Consider the following 20,886-nt stretch of genomic DNA (forward strand, 5'->3'; position numbering starts at 1 on the left):
GTTATTTTCCAGTACAGTGAGCAGCTGTTTGGACACAATTCTTTCTAGAATCTTTGCAATAAAAGGCAGTTTTGAAATTGGTCTAAAATTATGTGGGAGGGAGGGATCTAAACCAGGTTTCTTTAAAGGTGGGTTCACGCAAGCCGTTTTAAAATAATCAGTGACACAACCAGTAGATAGGGAGCTGTTGAAAACAGAGATCAAATGGGGCCCAACAGAATCTATTACTTTCAGTAAAAACTTTGTAGGTATAACATCAAGTGGGCTGGAGGACACTCTCATTTGTGATACTGTTTTTAAAAGCTCAGACAAGTCGATGGGATAAAACTGGTTAAAACTCTCTTGTTGCTGGTGAGGAACCTCTGAGTAAGAGGCCACGGGGGTAATAGAGGCTCTGATTGACACCACCTTATTGGTAAAAATAAAAGTCTTACTTGAAAGTGATCTCACATTGAAGATTTTAAATTAGTTTATTTTGGGTGCTGAAGTTGGTGCAGTTGTCCTAATCCTTATAAGATTACTAATATTTCTGTGTGGGATGTGCACATTTCGGTTTACTGGTCTATGCCTGATGATGACAGGAATAGAAGTCTTTGGAACAGCGCTGGGAGCAGACGGCTTTACATGCCAGCAGGTGGAGACAGTTGTTTGTGGCAGTGAGGCAGAGATCTGTTCAGTGAGCGGTGGTGTGTCCAGGTGTGCTGCATGAATGATTAGTCATTCAGGTAAGTCACGTGTGGACCGCACCACATGCTGTATGTGCGCAGCTAACATTTCTGAGCCCCGTTTGTTTGGGTGAAGTCCGTCTGTCTTAAAAAGAGACATTCTTTGCCAGAAAATATTAAAATTATCCACATAAAACACACGATGAGCCCTGCAGGCGACTGGAGCCAGTCGTGGAGGCCAAGGAGTCTACTGAAGCGGCCAGCACCGCGACCGACTGTGGGAATGGGACCAGAGAGAAAAACGGACTTTCCGCACTGCTTTAAAAAGTTAAGAAGACGGTTAAAATCTAATTTTGTCAGCTCAGACTGCCGAAGAGCTGTGTCATTTGTTCCAACATGGACTATCACTCTTGTGATGGAGGACGGGAGCGACGGCATCAGGTTCTGGAGTTTTTTTTTAAAATGTCAGCTGTGGTGGCACCAGGGAAGCAGCGAGTGGTAGCGTTAAAGAAACGGAGGTTTCTGGTTATGGAGTCACCAATTATTAGTGTGGTTGGGGAGAAAAGAGGACGAGGAGATGCCTTTTGTGTGGTTCCAGAGCAGGACTGAGCAGAATCTGCTTCAACACTGCGTGCGGACTGAGGATGGAGTGTGTGAGCTGCCGAGTGTTGTGTTGGAGTAGCAGTAACAGACCTGAGAGAAGGGCTACCTGACGGTGCAGGGTGGAGACGGCCTCCGGAGCGTCTGAGCACAGCCTCCTTCAGGATCCTACGTCGGGAAGCGGTGGTTTTTGACCGGGATGACGGCCGCCGATCAGGCCTGCATAGCGGTGATAAATGACCAATGACTGGTCCGCAGCTAAACCTGAATCAACAAACCATCATAACATGGTACGCAGGCTAGGCAACAATAATAAACATAACTAATTACGCATTAGCCAACTTACATTTGTGCATTCACACACATGCTGTTCAGTTCAGATGCAGACAGTCCAAGTCAGATGAACAATTACGGCAGCGGCACACGTAAAGGACCCCTTAGTTTCCTTACTCACAGTCTGAACGAATTTCCATACAATTACCAAACATTATGCAACAATGCCACCTGCTGGTGGAATATGGGAATTCAGAAGAGTTAGCATGCTAACAGTCTAAAGTAAGATGGTGAACATGATAAACACGCTAACATTAACATTTAGCTCAAAGCCCTGCTTCCCCTCGCAAACATTTGATGTGTATCAGTGTGCAGCAGGGACACCATCAAACTCTTATTTTGATCTAAAGAGTTTACAGACCAGAAATGACAAAGAATAATTTGAACGAGGTAGAGAGAAATCACCTCAAAGACTTATGAAGCTCAGTTTGACTGTGAAATCCATTTCTTCACTTTCTTGCTGTGAATGAGCTGTTCAGATGAACATCAAGCTCAGATCTGTGTGTGAAAATAGAGCTGGGGGCAATTAGCTTAGCTTAGCATACAGACTGGAGGCAGTGGCAGCTCTGTTCAAAGTTCAAAAATATTTGATATAATTTCTCTACAGTATGTTGAGATCATGATCCTCTCGTCTTACTCTCAAGTCAAACCTGCTCAGTATTTTGCCCAGACTGTTGAGATCAGACAAGTTGGGTAATTTGGTATCTAATTTTAAAACACATTTTGATGTATTTTTGTCCATCCCTGCAGGTCCTGCCCAGATCAAGATTCAAGAAAAGTTCCCTACAAACAAAGGAAGGATCTACATTTTCAATGATCTCACAACAACAAACCAAAAGATGAACAAATACAAGTTGAACATTCACAGACAGAGAGAGAGAGTTCACTCTCTGTCTACCTTTTGTGAAGTCAAATTATTTCCTGCAGCTGTACTCAGACAAAACAGAGATCCTTCTCATTGGCAAAGCAAATACTGCCATCTGCTGATTCCATAGTGGATCAAGCCTGTTTCAAAGAATATTGGCATCTGTTCTACGGTGATTTAAGTTTGAGCAGCACACCACAAAGCTCCTCTCCGGGAACCATCACCTTATCGTTGTGGAGAGGTTTGCGTGCCCCGGTGAACCTGGAGGCTGTGTTGTCTGGAGCCTAGTGCTACTGGTAGGGTCTCCCAAGGCAAAGTGGTTCCAGGTGAGGGTCCAGACTGGTTCACAAAGACCCCTGATGCTGGAGCTGCTGCCCCCGCGACCCGACCCCGGATAAGCGGATGAAGATGGATGGATGGACCAACCACAAAGCTTGTGCAATCATGTTTTTATCATCTTAGAAATATATCAAAAATATGATCTTTGTTAACTTTCAAATTCAACTCACCACACCTAGATTACTGCAACAGTTTTACCTGCTGCTCACAAAATTATTTTGCAAATAGAAAACAGATCTGCAAACACACAAACAAATTACACAAATAATAAAAATATCTGTGAATATATTTCATAGTTTACAAATAAATTAACCACATTTGTGAAGATTTTCCCAACATTTGTCACTTTCAAACAGGCATTTGTGAGTCCCGCCTGTATTTGTCGATCTCAGTTCCTCACACACGTAGTTTAGAAACAAAGTTTCCGCCGGTTGGAAAGAAAATCGACTCGTGACGTTCGCTGTTTTCGGAGACCACGTGATGATGCCTGGGGACGCCCGCTGATGACGCCCGTTGATGACGTCATTTCCATTTTTCAAAGTAAAACGGCCTCCGAAGTGCCTGAATGTGCATGGCTTGTTGCTATTGCAAAGGAAATATCAGCAGCTGTTTCAACAAAATGTGAATGCAGACTGAAATTCAACCGTGTTGTTGTGTCGGGAGAGGCAGCGATTCAAACCAGCGGTGAGTAAGAAATCGTTTAATTATATCATGTTTTAAGCTATGAGCACAGGGAAAGTCCGCCAGTCGCTAGGCTAATTTCAGCAGTTTGAAAATGCCACAGGCTCTAGCTAATAATGGTGTTTAGCAAAACGAAAAACCAAGACTATGAGCCCAATGTTTGTTAAAAGTTGTGAGGTGTGAGCTATGTGTGTTAGTGGACTGTACTGAATTTACAAGGAATTTGAAAGCTGTAAATGTTAGGAAGATATTAACAAATGTGGTTCAGTTTTTTGTAAACTATTATATATATATATTCACAGATATATTTATTATTTGTGGAATTTGTTTATGTGTTTGCAGATTTGTTTTCTATTTGTAAAATATTTAGTTTACAAATCTTCATTATGTGTTTGTTCAAAGTGTTTTATATTTACAGATTACAAATTTACACACACATCGCTCATCCGTTCACACAAATAATATTGAAAAATAAAAATAAATACCCCCATAGACTCCAGACTGTCCTGAACTAAGCTGCCAGGCACGAGAACCAGAACCAAGGAACGTGATCACATTGCTCCTGTTTTAGCTTTATTACACTGGCTCCCACAGTGTTCTAAGACTTTAAATTTTTATTAAGTACTTGTAAGCCTCTCTCCCTGCTGTTTCTCTGACCTTCTAGGTCATGCAGCTATGTACCAGCACAAACTCTGAGATCCCCAGGCAGAGGTCTGCTGTTGGGTCCAGAGGCTGAAAACTAAAGGGACCCAGTGTTTGAATTCAGTCGGCTGAGTCAGTGAACTCTCTCTTTAAACACACTTCTATCTGAGAGCCTTTCCTGATTTTACTTGACTTTAGTTTTAGTTTCTTCAAACTGTATTTTAATTATTTCCGAATTTTACTTTTATCTATTTTATATTTAAACCTGATGTTTTTTTACGATCTGTGTGTTTTATTTTCTGACCTTGTGAAAGTAACTTTGAAAGATAAAAATATAAAGAAGCTTGTTAGCATGTTAGCATGCTGCTGGAAGCACAGCAGGAGCTGATGTAAAATTCGTTTTTTGGACAGGAAGCTAGATGAAAAGTCAGAGGATCACCAAAGTTACATCCTGAGGGAAACATGAATGTTTGAACCACACTTCATCACAATTTAATTAATATCTGTGGAGAGACAGTATTTGACTCTAATGGAGCTTCTAAAATGCAACTAAAAGCTGCTTTTCAAACCTGGAGTGGATTAATGTTGAGGAAGACTGCTTTAAACTCAGAAGAAAACAGAAATCCAATGAACAAAAGAAAGAATGAGGATATAACTCACCATCTGACTGCGCATTGCTTCCTGCAGGAGAGACGAACAATACATTTAGTCACAGGAAACTATTTGTTTGATTGTGCAGTGATGATAATCTACATGAAACTAAGATGGTTTTGACAGACATATTTACATTTCTGAGAACAAAAGCAACCGGTTCCTCCTGTGTTCCTGAGGCCCCATCTGTATCTTTTAAATGCAGAATTCTGCTATGTTTCCACCTCCCATCCAGACTAAAACAGAGAAGTCTGAAAACGCTGCTGACCCAGTTTTTGTTTTAAAGCTCCAGGGTAGCGTTTTAGTGTGGACAGGCGAAAACAGAGGACAGTAAAAATGATTATACAGACACTCAAGTTTGGCTTCCTGATTGGCTCTAATCAGTCATGCAAAGCAGAAACACGATGCTACTGACAGAGTTCTAGCTTTGGTGTTTTATTAAAATATTTTATACTGTGTAAATAACACTTCTACACTTGTACTGTTTATGTCTCCGTATTTACTTTGCGACGACTCCCAGTCTTTCCGCCGCCACAGTTGCTTTGGACTACATTCAGTAACAGTTCCACCTCGTTGTCGATCCATGCAAAGAAATCTCTGATGTGCTTCTTTGTCTGCATTATTTTCATCTTTCGCCAAACCTTCTGCAACTTGCGTTGTTTTAATATAAACGGAGATCAATTCTGATACGCAGCTAAAACGCTGCTGTGGACAGAGAACGCATTCATTTTAAAACTCTGTTTTTAAACAAAAACGTAGTAGCGTGGATGTAGCCTGAGACACTCAAGTCGTCAACTTTAATTCACTTTGTTATGTTGTGATTATTTAAATAAACTCAAATTGTTTTACTACAAAAAATTGACACAGATGCATTTCTTAATTTATTAATCTAATAAAACTTTGTATCAGTCTCCTGTCAACACACAGAGCGTGAAAATGCCTGTTCTTGTTTTCAAGTTCAGTCAAATATTTCTGCATGTTGCAAGTGTCTGAACTGGCTGTGAGTAGATAATTACACAAAAACAGAAGAGTCAGTCTCTTCTGTCTAGATTTTCTTTCATTATGAACACAAAAACAAATCAGGGGATCAACTAAGACAAAATTTTACAGCACTCACCTGTAACCGCTAAGACCACGAGCACGACGCCACAAACCAACACTCTGACCTCCATCGTGCGACTCTATTAACTGTGTCTTGTCATCAGTGGAGGATTTTATCAGTGGATCAGTGCTCACGCCCTTCTTTACCAACAAACCAAAGTAACACTTTCTATGGCCCCGGGCATTGCACTGCTGCTGCTGTGTCTACTTTTTGGAATCAGTTTTTATTGGCCAGGTATGCTTTATTAGATTAACCAATATTGTTTCTATATTGTTTTTTCTTACCATACTGTTTGCTGGTATACCAATTATTTAGTGGATAGAACTCAGTGTGATTATATTGATGACCTCAAATCAGCAACAATGAATGTATCTATACCACAAGTGTCAGTCTTGGGTCCAATTTTATCACTATTTATATTGATAACTTCGGTCAAGACTTCCCACAGTCTCATTTCCATTTCTATGCTGATGACACCGTTATTTATTGCGGTGCTGCTATTATCAGTCAAGCTTTTTCGTAGTTACAAACTGCTTTTAAGGTTGTTTAGGTACAACTGTATCAGCTAAAGATAGTTTTGAAAACTAAGCTTGTGTTTTTTTCAATATCTAAGAAAATTGTGAGATTCTTCCGAGCATTTTTACAATACAGGGTGAGCAGATCAAGCAAGTCCAAATGTACAAATACTTTCTTTAAATTTTAATTGGTATTCTTTGGTTTCTTTGGTATTTTCCCGTCTTATCTTTGCACATATATTGTACATCAAGTAACACCAGTTCCTATAATTTGCGCTCTAGTGAATTGTACTTGTTGTCTGTTGCTCTTCACAGATCGCTCCACGATCCTCGGAGCACAAAAAAGAGCTTTGGGACAGATGACGGAGCAGAACAACTTCCGGTTCGAGCGAGTAGCGAGGAAAAACACAAATAAAGGAATTGAGAAGCACCCCTAGACTGACCTCCATCTCTGCCTAACACACATTTGCTCAGGTTTTTATGTTGCAGCCAGATGCAGAGAGAAGCACACACACACAGACTTACAAAGTTTTAACACTAGGATATTAATGTTGAGGGACCAAAAGCCAGTCTCTTGCTGGTTACAGAAGATTTGGCAAAAAAATAAATAAAGACAGACAAAGAAGTTTTTTTTTTTGCATGCACCAACAACGAGCTGGGACTGTTACTGAATGTAACAGGAGTGTGGCGGCGGAAAACAGACTGAGAGTCGTTGCAAAGTAAATGCGGCGACATGCACAGTACAAGTGTAGAAGTGTTATTTACACAGTATAAAATATTTTAATAAAACACCAAAGCTAGAACTCTGTCAGTAGCATCGTGTTTCTGCTTTACATGACTGATTAGAGCCAATCAGGAAGCCAAACTTGAGTGTCTGTATAATCATTTTTACAGTCCTCTGTTTTCGCCTGTCCACACTAAAACGCTACCCTGGAGCTTTAAACGAAAACTGGGTCAGCAGCGTTTTCAGACTTCTCTGTTTTAGTCTGGATGGGAGGTGGAAACATAGCAGAAGTTCTGCTTTTAAAAGATCAATCAGAGAGCCGAGCGTGAGCGGCTGCGTCATCGTTTCTAAAATCCTCCGTTTTGTCCCGTCTTCACTAAAACACCTTCCGGAGTTTTGAAACAAAACTGTATATAAGAAGTGGACGTAGTCATCGTGAAAACACCCGGTTGGTAGACGGTTGGTAGAGGTGTTTTGAAGCTTAAGCCCTCTATGTAGTTACCGAATATATTGGTGTATGATTTGAAAAGACAGTTTTCACACAAATCATTAGTAAGTAAGTAAGTACACTTTATTTATATCGCACATTTCACAGACAAGAGGGGTCACAAATTGCTTTACAGTAAAAAATAAAATAAAAACAAATAAAAATAAAACGTAAACTACAGAACCATTCGGCCAGTAAAATGTTTGTCTAAAAAGATTAGATAAAGCATAAGACATTAGTCACTATCTAACACATTAACCTTTTCATTAACAGGAGACATGACATGCCGACAAGTCTTTGACCTACAATAGTCCAATACAAGTTCAACATGTGCATATTAGTACAAAGTGGATCCACTCTGCAACATGGAGCCTCTTTCATAGCCTGTAGACATTCAGGATAATACTTGTTTAAACCCATGTTTCCCAAACTTAGTTTCGGGACCCAAAATGAGTCGCAGGCCCATTTTAACTGGGCGCCAATATTGTGTAATATGTGGAGAAGTGCTCAGTAATGAGGGTTTGGTTTTAAAATGAATAATTTGGACAGGTATCTCCAAACAAAACATTCCCTGTATCTGGGAAAGTCAAAACATTTTGTTTTTCTTTGCAAAGAAGAATCCTTCAAGATGCGTTGATTCCATTTGACACAACATGCTTGTGTGAATCTGGCTATCCAACTCTAGCATGCCTGAAAAACCAATTCATAAATACATTTTATATACATAGTTTGTTTTGCCCTTTGTCCATAGTTTGTAAATGTGTAAATTTGGGTCCCAGGGAGACACCAGATTTCTCTTTCAGGTTATAGCAGAAAACATTTGGCCCCCCTCTGAACAAGAAGTCTACACCAGCCCTATTGAATTGGCGGCCCGCAGGCCACATCCCACCCAAAGCAACCTCCATGTGGCCCAGCCAATAATCTAATCTAGTGAGATATTAGTCCTGTTGCTGCTCTAGAAACAACATTTAGTTAATAATATAATGTTAAATTGTTTTTTAAAATAATATATGCAATTATTTAGTAATAAATACGACTGATAACAACATTGACAAAGAACTGAACCAATAAGGATTAAAAGTGTGTCAATAAAATCCTAATGATCCCAATTTATGAGAAGATTTCCAGCCCATCTCTGTCCTGGTTTTAAAATCCAGCCCAATTGAATCTGTAATTGAGCAGCCCTGGTCTACAGTAATCATAGAAATATATCTTCCTTGCAACGAATAAAACTGACTGCAGCATTGTGGACAATATTTTGTCCTTGTAATCCATGTTTCCATTGCACGGATAGCCTTAGGATATTGCTGGAAATGGAGTCCCCCTCCTTAAAGAGTAAATTATTATCATAACAATTTAATAATGCATTGAATTTAAACAGCACTTTTCATACACAAATAGCAATACCAGTAACCTACTGGCTCTACCACGCTGGACATGCAGTCTGCCAAAATATGTATCCCTGTCCATAATGCACAGATGATGGCCTACTATCAAGTATTTAATTCTGTGTATACTTAACATGGAGACGTTTGTTTCCTAGCAAAAGTTATAGTGGGATGCAAAATACAAACTGGGATCCTGAGAATGTCTAGTACACTAGAGCTTACACTGTTCATTAAGCCTTACAAAGAAGTGTTGCATCAAAGAATGTAACTTGATCTAAAGTTAACAGGAACGTTGTTTTTTTGAATAATGTAACTTAATAAAACTAAGTTACGGAAAAGATCCTGTTACTGAAACAAATACCTGTAAGTTACAGAAACATACTAAAACATTACATTATATACTAAACAAAATATTTTGAAAGCTTGAACATCGCCTTTGTCTCTTTTGTCCCAGATTGAATGGGCCCCTCTGACAAAACAACTGGCCCCAGCCTGGCCCCCTCAATACAATTGGTCTAGAACCGCCACTGCTGTGAAATAATCAATAATTGTAACACTAGTCTTTCGTCACTATTTTCAATAGCTACCAAGAAGTAGTAGTAGTTGTTGTTTTTGTTGTTGTCTGGTTTATTAGAAATAAGAAAATAAGTGAAATTTGGACAAATGGAGGAACACACGTATTATATAGTGTAAGACCCAACAGAGCATGATTTTATTTGATTTTATTGGACGGTTAGACAAATAAATGCATAAAAAGACGCCAACACAGTGACAATATAATTTATCAGAACTGTTGAGGATAACACAAGAAAGTTGCAAACTTATTTCAATTGTGGTCCTCGTTGTAGTCTCATAAAGATGGCAAGGCAAGCTACGGATGTCTAAAAGGTACCTGTACAATCAACCCTTACAAAATACCACAAATCACAACCACAAACCACAAATACATGCACTACAGTAAAAAATATTCCTTAGGACTGCATGAAAACTCAATCTAATTAGCATTTAACAACCATTCACCACATTAAAACAGCGACCTGACCGGCTTAACTTAATCTCAACTGGGAGTTCGTTCCATTCCAATGCTGCCGTGTACAAAAAGGTGTTTTGCCCAAGAACAGCTGTAAAATCTATAAGGTACTATGTCAGTGGCACTGCCTCTGTGAGAGTTACTAATAAGCTTAATATAATCTTTAAAATACCTTGGCTTACATTTGCATTTTCCTTTCTCAGCTCAGGAAGAGTTTTTTGACTGTACGCTAATACTCCATTTGTTTTCCGTACTTGTTCTGTATTTAAGGAGAAGAAATGCTGAGTTCGGGAGAGTAACTGTGCGTTCTCTCCGTGGCCACGTTGCATAAAGAATGATTCATCACATCTATTTGACTCCGTATTCTTTGGGAAGGAATTATTTTTCCTGACAATTCCTATGCAAAATCTTTCGTCTTAGTCTCAGTTTCAACTGCCTCACCTGCCACTTTAAATCCTTAAGTTCAGAAGAGCCGATGTGGGTCCTGTTGTTGAGGTTGACGATCAGCCTGACTGTTGTACTTTTATCCTCTTGGGGGTGCTGCTGTATCATGTAGTACAGTCATGATCAAAGTGTGGCTGAATTAAAGCATTTGCTAACATTTTCAAAGATTCTTTATAAAATGAGACTTACACGCCAGAAATTAAATTCTTTGGTTCACTTTTGTGATGACCCTTTGACCCATACTTTCTCCACTCGAGGAACTATCTAATGCACATCCTAAATATTTACATTTGCAGTTTGGGTACCACTGAGCTCCAGGGCCCTGTTTCAGAAAGCAGGCTTAACAAACTCCCCTGAGCTCTGAGTTGATTGAGCCCAATCCTGTGACATCACAGGGATGAAAGCGACAAACGAGCTGTTTTCAAGCAGTCAGTTTTCTGCGGGAGATTTTCTTTGGGCTGGACTTACACGCACAAAAAAGGGATATAACTCAATAAAGGAGAGGGAAAAAGGCAAAAAGCTGAATACCACCTCTTAAAAAAATGTCAGCGCTGATAAAAAGTAACATTCAAGTTGAACTCAAAATCTTACTCATGTAAAAGTACTCATTATGTAAAATGACCCGAATCAAGAGTGTTTATTGCTCCCTCACTGCTGCCCAGTGTCATTTTCCTTGCTTGCTTCAAACAATGAGACAATTTTAAATTGATTGAAATTTATTTTTAAGCATCATGACTCATATTGATTAAAAGAAAATGTTTATTTAAGATGATGAACAAACTGTCTTTGTGTTAAATGTATTTGAAAAAGCTTTACAGATACCAAACAGATAGAAACACCTGTAAAAGGTTACACATACTGCTGATAATGTTAGAGGCCTGTGTGAGTGTGTGTGTGTGTGTGTGTGTGTGTGTGTGTGTGTTATATTTGACTTTCCCATTAATGTAAAATTAAAAATCAAAGTTGCAAGTGTTCAGTGCAAAAACAAGACATTAACAGTTATAGTTATTAATTCAAGTCTTCACTGTCAATCAGCAACCTTCATAAACTTCTAATATTCAGTATCTGTCCAAATGTTTAACAGCAGAAAGACTCAGTGTTGTTTGTATGTTTGTTCAGTTTCAGGCCAAAATCTGTTCAGACTTCACTGACTTTAATAAACTATTATGGGAGTCTGGAGTCACTGAAATGATTATAAACTTCTCGTGTTTAATTGTAACCATGTTAATAAATTTGCCACTTTTAGAAGGAGCTTTGTTAAATTGACCAGTTTAAATGACGCATTGTGAAACTTAAGGTAAATTAACTTGTTTAATTAATATATATTGTGTTTTTAAATGGAATTTATTTAAAATTGATCAAAAAATGGATACTAAACGTCAAAGAGAAAAAATAAATGAACTGTGCGATGGAAAATCATTCAATAAGTTAATTTTAAAAGTCTTTTAAACAAATTCTGTCTCTAATTGCATTTTGAAATTTTAATAATTAATTCATCATTAAAGACAAAATAAGGAAATAGAGCAATTAACTGGTCAATTTAATTGTCTTTTGTTGTATTTTTTACTTTGAGTTTAACTATGACACTCAGGCTCATTATTCATTACGTTTAAGACGGTCGGCACTAAAAAGTTTCCACTGAATTGAAAATCCTGAGAAAAAGGCTAAAATTATTTCACCTGTTTAAAGAACAGTTAGTGGAAGCGCCACGATTGGTCATAGATTTGTTAATCAATAGAAAACTATTTTCTTACTTTATTCTAGTAATTTTACAAACTGTTCCAGCTTCTCTGATGTGAGGATTTATATGATGATGAACTGAATATCTTTGGGTTTTAGACTGTTGGGCTGTGTGAAGTTATAAAAGGACACATTTCTCTAGTTTCTCCCATTTTAAAGACAAAACAATTAATCAATTAATGTTAATACTGAAAACATTCCTTTGTCATTAAACCAGTTTCTCTCTTTTCTCTTCTGTCGACTCTTTTCTGCAAAACTCCTTCAATACAAGAAGCTGGAAACAGGGTGGAAACATTTTGTTGCTTGTTTTAAGAGAGGCAGAGAGTTTGACTCTATCCTGGTGCCATAATCATTAAACTATGAAAGGACAGAGAAGGAGAAGGCAACAGGTACGATGGACAGCAGCAGAGGCACCGAGAGGGAAACCAGGTGAGCGGTTCCAAAGAGGACGAAGCCCGGCTGGTTGGTGCTGATCTGGCTGTTGATCCAGGACTGATACTGGGACACTCGGGTGAAGCCTTCTGGGACATTAGGCAGGGCACAGCCTGTTTCTAAAACAAAACTCACCACTCCAGCCTGGATCCAGACAGAGCCGTTATTTTTCACCAACGGGCCGCCTGAATCCCCCTGCAGACGTCACACAGGTCGTTATACTTCATACTTCTACTACCTTAGATCTATTGATTGATTAAAACATGTGCGTTATCAGTTGATGGAGGAGTGTTTTGCAGACAAACTCACAAAGCAGGTGCCCTGTCCTCCCTGGGTCACACCGGCACAGATCATGTTGTTTGTGATTATACCACCGTAGACAACGTTACAATCACTGTTGGACACGATGGGAAGAATCTCCTCCTGCAGCCTCTTTGGGGAAGGAAGAGGAGCTGAAAAAGAAAAGGAGATATTAACGTTGTGTCTGTATACAGAGATTGATTATCAGGTCACATGCTCGGGGATTGAGGAGGTACAAATTTGGGAAATGACCAGTGTGGCTGGAATTCTCCTCTCCTGCTGATAATCAGCTAATTGGGGCCCCTGCTTTGCTGCTCCTGATCAGCTCTCCTATAAAAGAGCTTTCCAGTCTCTGCTGGATTGCTAAGTCACTTTAGTGAGTATAGACGCCAAGGCCCATCTCGTTGACGCAGCTCATTCTGTGTTTGTTGATCAACAAATCCCGCTGTCCTCTGCAGGTCTTAAAGCCCTGCTCACCTGTTCTGTTGCCAGACCTGAAACTCAGGTGTTAGTCAGCCTTGTTGACTTTGACCTGGGGCAGCCCAAAATCAGTGCATACCTGCCTTAAAGGTTGCTTGATGGTAGAATTACTTCCCTGTAGGGAATATAATCTGATGTTTTCTTGTTTAAACAGGACTGTGAGGTGTAAACTAATGAGCTTTTAATTACTTTCATTTGATCAAACATGCAGAAAGTCTACACCAGTGCAGGATCAATTTTAACTGCTCCTCTCAGCTCGTGATACCAGAACAAGCTCAGTGGTTTCTGTTTCAGGCAGTCCTGGTTCCTGCAGGAAAGATCCCATTCATCTTTCACATAGACGATGTTTGGTGAGTCACAGTTGAGGATGGACATGAAACTCTCCTGTTTTAGATGAACAACTGTAAAAGAAAATATCCATACGTCCATTTTCTGCCTCTGATTTACTTCCATTACTCTCCATTCCTTTAGTAAATGTCCTGCATTCAAAATGTTCAATATGAGCACGGAAATATAGCAACACAAAGTATTTTTTTTTAGGTTTTACTTGGGCTTACGTCATCTTGTCGCAGTGCTTCTGATTTATATAAAAGTGCGGTGTCATTTGCAAAACACTACAATAAAAACTGAATTAATCTATAAAATCATTCACTATTAACAAAACATTTAAAAGCTATCAAATTGATTTCAATTCTCACTGTTAGTTTGGATATTTCCCCATCCGGTGACCCAGCAGCTTGTCCCGGCTTTAAAGACGCTGCCGCCAGCCGCCAAACACACGGGTCTGATGAAGTCGGTGAAGGTAACAGGTGAGGACAGCTGCACCAAGGCTATGTCGTTGTTGAGCGTGTTTTCATCATAGTTAGGATTTACGATGATCTGGGACACAGTCAGGGAGATTCCGTTTGTATTCGGCAAGTCTAGGGCGTCGCGGCCGAGGTTAACGGTGAAACCAGATGGGGTGCTGAGAAGCAGAAAAGACAACATGTTTAAATATGTGACACACGCTGGTGCTGACTGTGCATGAATTTTAGACTAAAATGGGGTTTTTTTTGTCTGAGACATGTGACAGGATCAGAGCTCACCTTCTGACACAGTGAGCAGCAGTCAGGACCCACTGGTTGTTGATCAGGGAGCCTCCACAGAAATGAAATCCGTTGGTCTGCAGACTGACCTGCCAGGGCCACGACCCTGCAGGAGCATCCGCCCCTCCTACGATCCTGGTGTTGAGCGGCGCAAAGCCACAAACTGGAGGGAAACAGTCAGAACTCATGAATAATCAGCTGTTCGTGTTGTTTACTTTATTGTTTCTCTCTTCATCTGTGTGGATTTGTTTAATCCTGCATGAGCTCGGCTCTAAAGATGATCCTGTCTGTCCAGCTCTTTGGTCTGGATGTCTCAACAACTATGGGAAGGATTGTGATGAAACACTTCAGCCCTTCATGTTCCCCTCACGATGAACTGTAATAACTTTGGTGTTCCTCTGACTTTCCATCTAGCGCCACCATCAGGTCAACATGTTAATGTGTTCAACACTTTGCTTTATGACAAAATACCTGCAGAACTACAGACATTCCCGTCAGCCTCAGCTGTTAGCATTGTTATTGTGAGCTCAACAACATACAATATAAACAGAACAACCAGTATGTGCACACAGGAAACAATACACCCATTAAAAGCCTTCTGAATCCTGGTTAGAGCTGACAGGTTGCTACAAATATGACCACTTCAACACAATTTAACCAACTTCTGTGGAGAGACAGTATTTCACGTCAAAGTACAACTAAAAGCTGCTTTTTAAACCTTCACTGGATTAATGTTGAAGGTTTAAAAGGCATTTTGAACTCGGAAGATTAAAGATGTCAAATAAATAAAAGAAAGAATGAGGATATAACTCACCATCTAACTGCGCGTTGCTTCCTGTAGGAGAGACAAAGAACAACACATTCAGTCACTTACAGGACTGTCTGCTCATTTGATGTCTATTGAGGATCTCTACATGAAACTAAAATGGTATTAATGTCATATTTATTTATTTCCTAGAAGAAAACCAACCGGTTTAATTTTTGACTTTTATTCACATTGTTCTCTTTTATTTATTTAAGTAAACTTTAAAAATAAATTGACAGAGATGCATTTCTTAATTTTGTAATCTAATAAAATTGTGAATCAGTCTCCTGTCAACACACAGAGTCAGACTGACGGTTGTTCTTTTCAAGTTCAAATATTTCTGTTGGTTCCTCAGGCTTACTTTCCCAGTCCAGAGAGGAAAACCCGGGTTAACACATAAACTTACATACATTTAAACAAAGCGTCTGAATTCGCTATAACTAGATAATTACACAGAATCAGAATGGTCAATATCTTCTATTTAGCTTTATTTTCATTATGAACAGAAAAGAAATCTGGTGATCTACTGACACAATATTTAAAAGCACTCACCTGTAACCGATAAGACCACGAGCACGACGCCACAAATCAACAGTTTGACCTCCATGGTGCGACTCTACCAACTGTGTCTTGTCATGAGTGGAGGAGTTTATCAGTGGATAAACCGCCTGGACCGGCCGCTCACGCCCTTTTTTACCAGCAAACCAAAGAAACACTTTCTATGGCCCCGAGCGTTGCGCTGCTGCTGCTGCTGTGCTACTTTTTGGAATCACAATCTTTCATTTGCCAGGTATGTACACAAAGCATCCAAGGAGTTTGAATCTGGGTTTAGATCCCTCTAAGTGTACAAAGTTCATGCTTCACGTCACACACACATAAAAAATAATTATAAGAATAACAAAATAGAAAATGCACAGAATTACATGTTTATTAAGTTACTTTTACGTGCAAAGGTGACTTCAGCATTAACAACACAAGTGGGTCGGCTGCATGGCAGTAAAAGTAGATTGCCTGAGGGACCTCTTCTTCCCGGAATTTCTCCTGGACCCCGTTTTAAACACCGAACATCAGAAACAGGATCAGAAAGAGCTTCAATGCAAAGTAGTGTTACACGTACAAGGAATTGGCTTTGGTGCCCAGGTCCATCTATCCGTCTTCAACCGCTTATCTCTCTCTGTAGGCTCTGTAGACCAACTGAGGGGGGTCCGTCCAGGAGAGGGTCTGTGATGGTTTTGAGGCGGGACAACACAAAGCGCTCAAAAGGCTTCATGACCACAGAGTTCTACAGTTACAGCCATATGCAAAAGTTTAGGCACCCCTGACAATTTCAGTGATTTTCATTTATAAATAATTGGGTGTTTGGATCAGCAATTTAGTTTTGAGCCATCAAGTAACTGAAGGACACAGTAATATTTCAGTAGTGAGATGAGGTTCATTAGATGAATAGAAAATGTGCAATATGCATCAAAACGCTAATAGACAGGTGCATAAATTTGGGCTTCCTGTAGCCTGTAATGAGTGTCTGGATTCTGGATGAAGGTATTTTTGGACCATTTTGTGACTGATTCCTCTACATTATTCTCAAGTATCTGCTGATATTGAGTGGAGTCGAGACTCCCAGTACCGGCACTGGCCACACAGCCCCGCAGCATGATGGAACCTCCACCAAACTTTACTGAGGGTAGCAAGTTTTTGTCTTGGAACGCTGTGGTCTTTTGCCGCCACGCGTAACGCCCCTTGTTATGATCAAACACCTCCATCTTTGTTTCATCAGTCCACAGCACCATCTTCTTCAAAAATGAAGCAGGCTTGTCCACATGTGCGACCACAAGCGTGACTGTTTGTGTTGTGTGTGCAGAAAAGGCCTCTTCCGCATCTCCCTCCCGTACAGCTTCTCCTTGTGCAAAGTGCGCTGAATTATTGACCGATGCACCTTTCTCACCATCCTTCACCTCTCCAATGTTTTACTTGGCCTGCCACTTCTGGCCTTAACAAGAACTGTGCCTGTGGTCTTCCGTTTCCTCCCTATGTTCCTCACAGTGGACACTGACAGCTTAAATCTCTGCGATAGCTTTTTGTATAGCCTTCCCCTAAACCATAATGTTGAACAATCTTTGTTTTCAGGGGCCGGTTGCACAAAAAACCTTAAGTTAAGAATTTCCTTAAAGTCCAAGTTGAGGTTTCCTTAAAATACATTCGGTTGCACAAAACACCCTTATATGAAACCTTAATGTGAAGATAAACCTCAAATACTTAAGTGATCACTTAAGTATTTGAGGTTTTCTCCTCCCATCTTGGTCTTATACTTAAGGTATCCCTTAAGTGTGTTATACCGTTGCATAAAAGACCTTAGCAACCAAACTAAGGAAAAGAATTTAAGGTACCTCTGGATTTATCTTAACCGCAACACGGTTGAGTTTATGGCGATAAATGAAGAAAATTCACATATCCTGAGAAGACTTTGACCGGGAGAATCCAATGGATACGCTAAACGATGAGCAAAACAAGAAGGCTGTCAAATTTATCGCTTTAGCAACACAGTCTAGTTTAGATCTATAGCGTACATAAAGTTATTCTCACCAGTTTTATTGGGTTCCTTTTTATACTTGGTGATCTATTTTTGGGTAAGTACAGACAAGTTGTCGTACTTATTTTGGATCTCCTGGATGAACCTCTTCACAATCGACTCCTTGAATTAATTTGCAAAATGATTTCCTCCCACATTTCTTGTTTTCTGTTTGCTGTTATTTGCAGATCAAATATCTGTTCTCTTTTATGAAATTCCTCCAGCAGTACGATATGTTCCTCCTCTCACCAATTTTGTTTTTCTTGTCTTCTTTTCTTTCCAACTTTGTATGGTGATAACAGGTCAAGTGCTGGTGCAAGCAAACAGTCTCCATGGTAACAGTAAAACTTTACTACTGTAAATTCTCTATCAGTGTAGCAAACACCTTAAAGCTTTTCCTTAACTAAGGAAACCTTTAAAGGGATTCTGTGCAACACCCTTACAGCTAAGGCTAATTAAGACTATCACACTTAAGGAAAAAACTTTTGTGGTAATTTGAGAGTTGTTTTGAGGGCCCCATGTTGCCAGAACAACAACTTGCAATTGGTTGCTAGGTAGTTACAGGTATTCAAATCAACAAAATGACAAGGGTGCCATATTTATGCACCTGTCTACTTTCGTTTTGATGCATATTGCACGTTTTCTGTTCATCCAATGAACCTCATTTCACTACCGAAATATTACTGTCTCCTTCAGTTACTTGATAGCTCAAAATGAAAAGGCTGCTCCAAACATCCAATTATTTATAAATGAAAATCATGGAAATTGTCAGAAGGGTCTAAACTTTTGCATACTTTTGCTTTGGTGTGCTAGTTGTCAGCTGACAGATCTGGTGTGGATCCAGCCGGGTGGGGAAGGAACTCCTGGACAGAAAACATACATTTTTAACTGAAAAATAAAATGTTAGTTGAAAGCACAGTTTCCTAAATAAAACATTCATTTATAGATTTTTCTAACTAGAAATGTGTCTGACAGGTTCCCTATAAAGCATTGAGATAATCTGCCAAAGCTGAAGTGATATTGGGACATCTGGTGGTTTTTTTGCAAACTGCACTACTGTGTTTATTATGTTCCCACACAAGTCAAGATGTTCAAAACATACAAGTAAAGAATGTTTGAATTGTGTGGTCATTAAAAACACCTCTTATTGTTTAAGAATAACCAAAAGATTGGGTATCCTGCCTATCCTAGGTGACTCTTTGATTTAGGCACCTTTTGTTAGTCAGTAGTAAAAACACAATAATAACAATCTTTATTTTATGTTCTGATGAGTCTTTTTCATCACCAACTCAACTTATATTAATAAATACATGCAAGATGAAATCAAAAGACGCATGAAAGTTCATTTATCTTTATTGCAAGGTCCAGCGATACAGCAATATAAAAAGATCTGGAAAAGCCAGTTGTCAAAATGTCTTGTTAAAGTTACACATCATAGATAGAAGGACAAAAAACTACAAACATGAGGTATAAAGTTTATAACTGCACATTAAACGTTTTTCAAAACACTGGCCAGTAAGCGAGTGCAGATTTTGCTTCCGGTGTGACGATACATAATAAAACAACATTTCTGACCTTTCTAGACAACCAGAGCAGAAAAGTGACCTTGGAAATTCACAATTAATGACTGAAAATAATGCAAAAGATTCTCAAGCAGTTATTTAAAATGCATAAACGTGATGTTTATGTAAGTATAACAAAACGGCAAATGATCGACACACATATTGATAAATAAAGTGGCTCCGGGTGTTATTTGTGTGCACTTTGCAGTCTATTTTACAATACAAAGATAACAAAACTTTATTTTTATCTCACATTTCATTCAAAAAAGATAAAACAATAAGGTGTCAGTGGATCGTAGTGTCTGAAACGTGTATTTTTACCTCATCAACGTGACAAATAATGTAATACTTCAAAGATGAACGATTAACCGAAGCTATAAACATGAAAACCAGAAAAGTGGCACATATTATCCAAACATAAAGTTACAGTTTATACGTATTATACCGTTTAAATAAGTATTTTAAACCACAGTACTGATCACAATGCAGAGATGAAAAATATTTACACCTCTTATTATTCAACTCATACAAAAACGTGAACATCTAATCACAGTTAATTCTAAATAACAGTTTTGATCAGAGATAAACAATTTTTTTTACAAGGAAGATATCTTAAACTTTTGGATCCTCATGTGTCACATATAAAAGGATATTTTACCGTGAGACATATAGTTTCAGCTGTATGTTAAACATCTGCAGTAAACAATATTTACATGGAAGAACTTATTCATCACCACATGTTAAAAAAGGAGGTTACAGTGGTATTTCAAACAGTCCCGGTGATCTTAGAGTCCATGTGAAGGGCCACTTTAGTCCACCTCCTCAATGGTGGGCCCCTGGGAGCCGGCTCGTGCCTGCTCTCCACAGCTTCCGGCGGGCATTCCTCCCTGATACAACTTGCTGATGATGGGGTTACACACTTTCTCCAGCTCCTTCTGCTGGTGCTGGTACTCCTCTTTATCAGCCAGCTGGTTGTTCTCCAGCCAGCTGATGGTCTCGTCACACTTCTCAATCAGCTTCTTCCGGTCCTCCTCGCTAATTTGGCCCTTCACCTTCTCGTCCTGCACGGCGCTCTTCGTGTTGAAGGCGTAGGACTCCAGGGAGTTCTTGGCGGAGACTTTCTCCCTCTGAAGGTCGTCCTCAGCTTTGTATTTGTCGGCGTCCTGCACCATCCTCTCGATCTCTTCCTTGCTCAGCCGGCCCTTATCGTTGGTGATGGTGATCTTGTTCTCTTTGCCGGTGCTTTTGTCCACCGCAGACACGTTCAAAATGCCGTTGGCGTCCACGTCGAAGGTGACCTCGATCTGCGGGACCCCTCGCGGAGCGGGCGGGATTCCCGTCAGCTCAAACCTGCCCAGCAGGTTGTTGTCCTTGGTCATGGCTCTTTCCCCTTCGTAGACCTGGATCAGGACCCCGGGCTGGTTGTCGGAGTAGGTGCTGAAGATCTGGG

The 20,886-nt window shown here is 39.7% G+C and overlaps 2 protein-coding genes across 2 annotated transcripts; both read right to left on the bottom strand.

The window, feature by feature from the left end:
• Positions 1-12,089: 12,089 nt before the first annotated feature.
• LOC123967432 (serine protease 27-like) lies at positions 12,090-14,732 on the bottom strand. The gene is made up of 4 exons (XM_046043527.1): positions 14,504-14,732; positions 14,117-14,382; positions 12,948-13,090; positions 12,090-12,833 (listed from the first exon to the last, which is right to left on the bottom strand). The coding sequence occupies exons 1-4, from the start codon at positions 14,689-14,691 to the stop codon at positions 12,564-12,566; spliced, it is 867 nt and encodes a 288-aa protein (XP_045899483.1). The 5' UTR covers positions 14,692-14,732; the 3' UTR covers positions 12,090-12,563.
• Positions 14,733-19,211: 4,479 nt separating this feature from the next.
• Positions 19,212-20,880, bottom strand: LOC123962157 (heat shock 70 kDa protein 1-like). The gene has a single exon (XM_046038116.1). The coding sequence runs from the start codon at positions 20,813-20,815 to the stop codon at positions 20,246-20,248; it is 570 nt and encodes a 189-aa protein (XP_045894072.1). The 5' UTR covers positions 20,816-20,880; the 3' UTR covers positions 19,212-20,245.
• Between the last annotated feature and the right edge of the window lie 6 nt (positions 20,881-20,886).

The sequence above is a fragment of the Micropterus dolomieu genome, linkage group LG02, assembly GCF_021292245.1.
Source record: "Micropterus dolomieu isolate WLL.071019.BEF.003 ecotype Adirondacks linkage group LG02, ASM2129224v1, whole genome shotgun sequence".
NCBI lineage: Eukaryota > Metazoa > Chordata > Actinopteri > Centrarchiformes > Centrarchidae > Micropterus > Micropterus dolomieu.

Coding starts and splice junctions, on each gene's coding strand:
- LOC123967432 (XM_046043527.1), bottom strand. CDS start 14,691: ATGAGTTCTGACTGTTTCCCTCCAGTTTGTGGCTTTGCGCCGCTCAAC. Junction 14,383..14,503: donor GCTGCTCACTGTGTCAGAAG/GTGAGCTCTGAT, acceptor TCTGCTTCTCAG/CACCCCATCTGGTTTCACCG. Junction 13,091..14,116: donor GGGAAATATCCAAACTAACA/GTGAGAATTGAA, acceptor TTTCTTTTTCAG/CTCCTCTTCCTTCCCCAAAG.
- LOC123962157 (XM_046038116.1), bottom strand. CDS start 20,815: ATGACCAAGGACAACAACCTGCTGGGCAGGTTTGAGCTGACGGGAATC.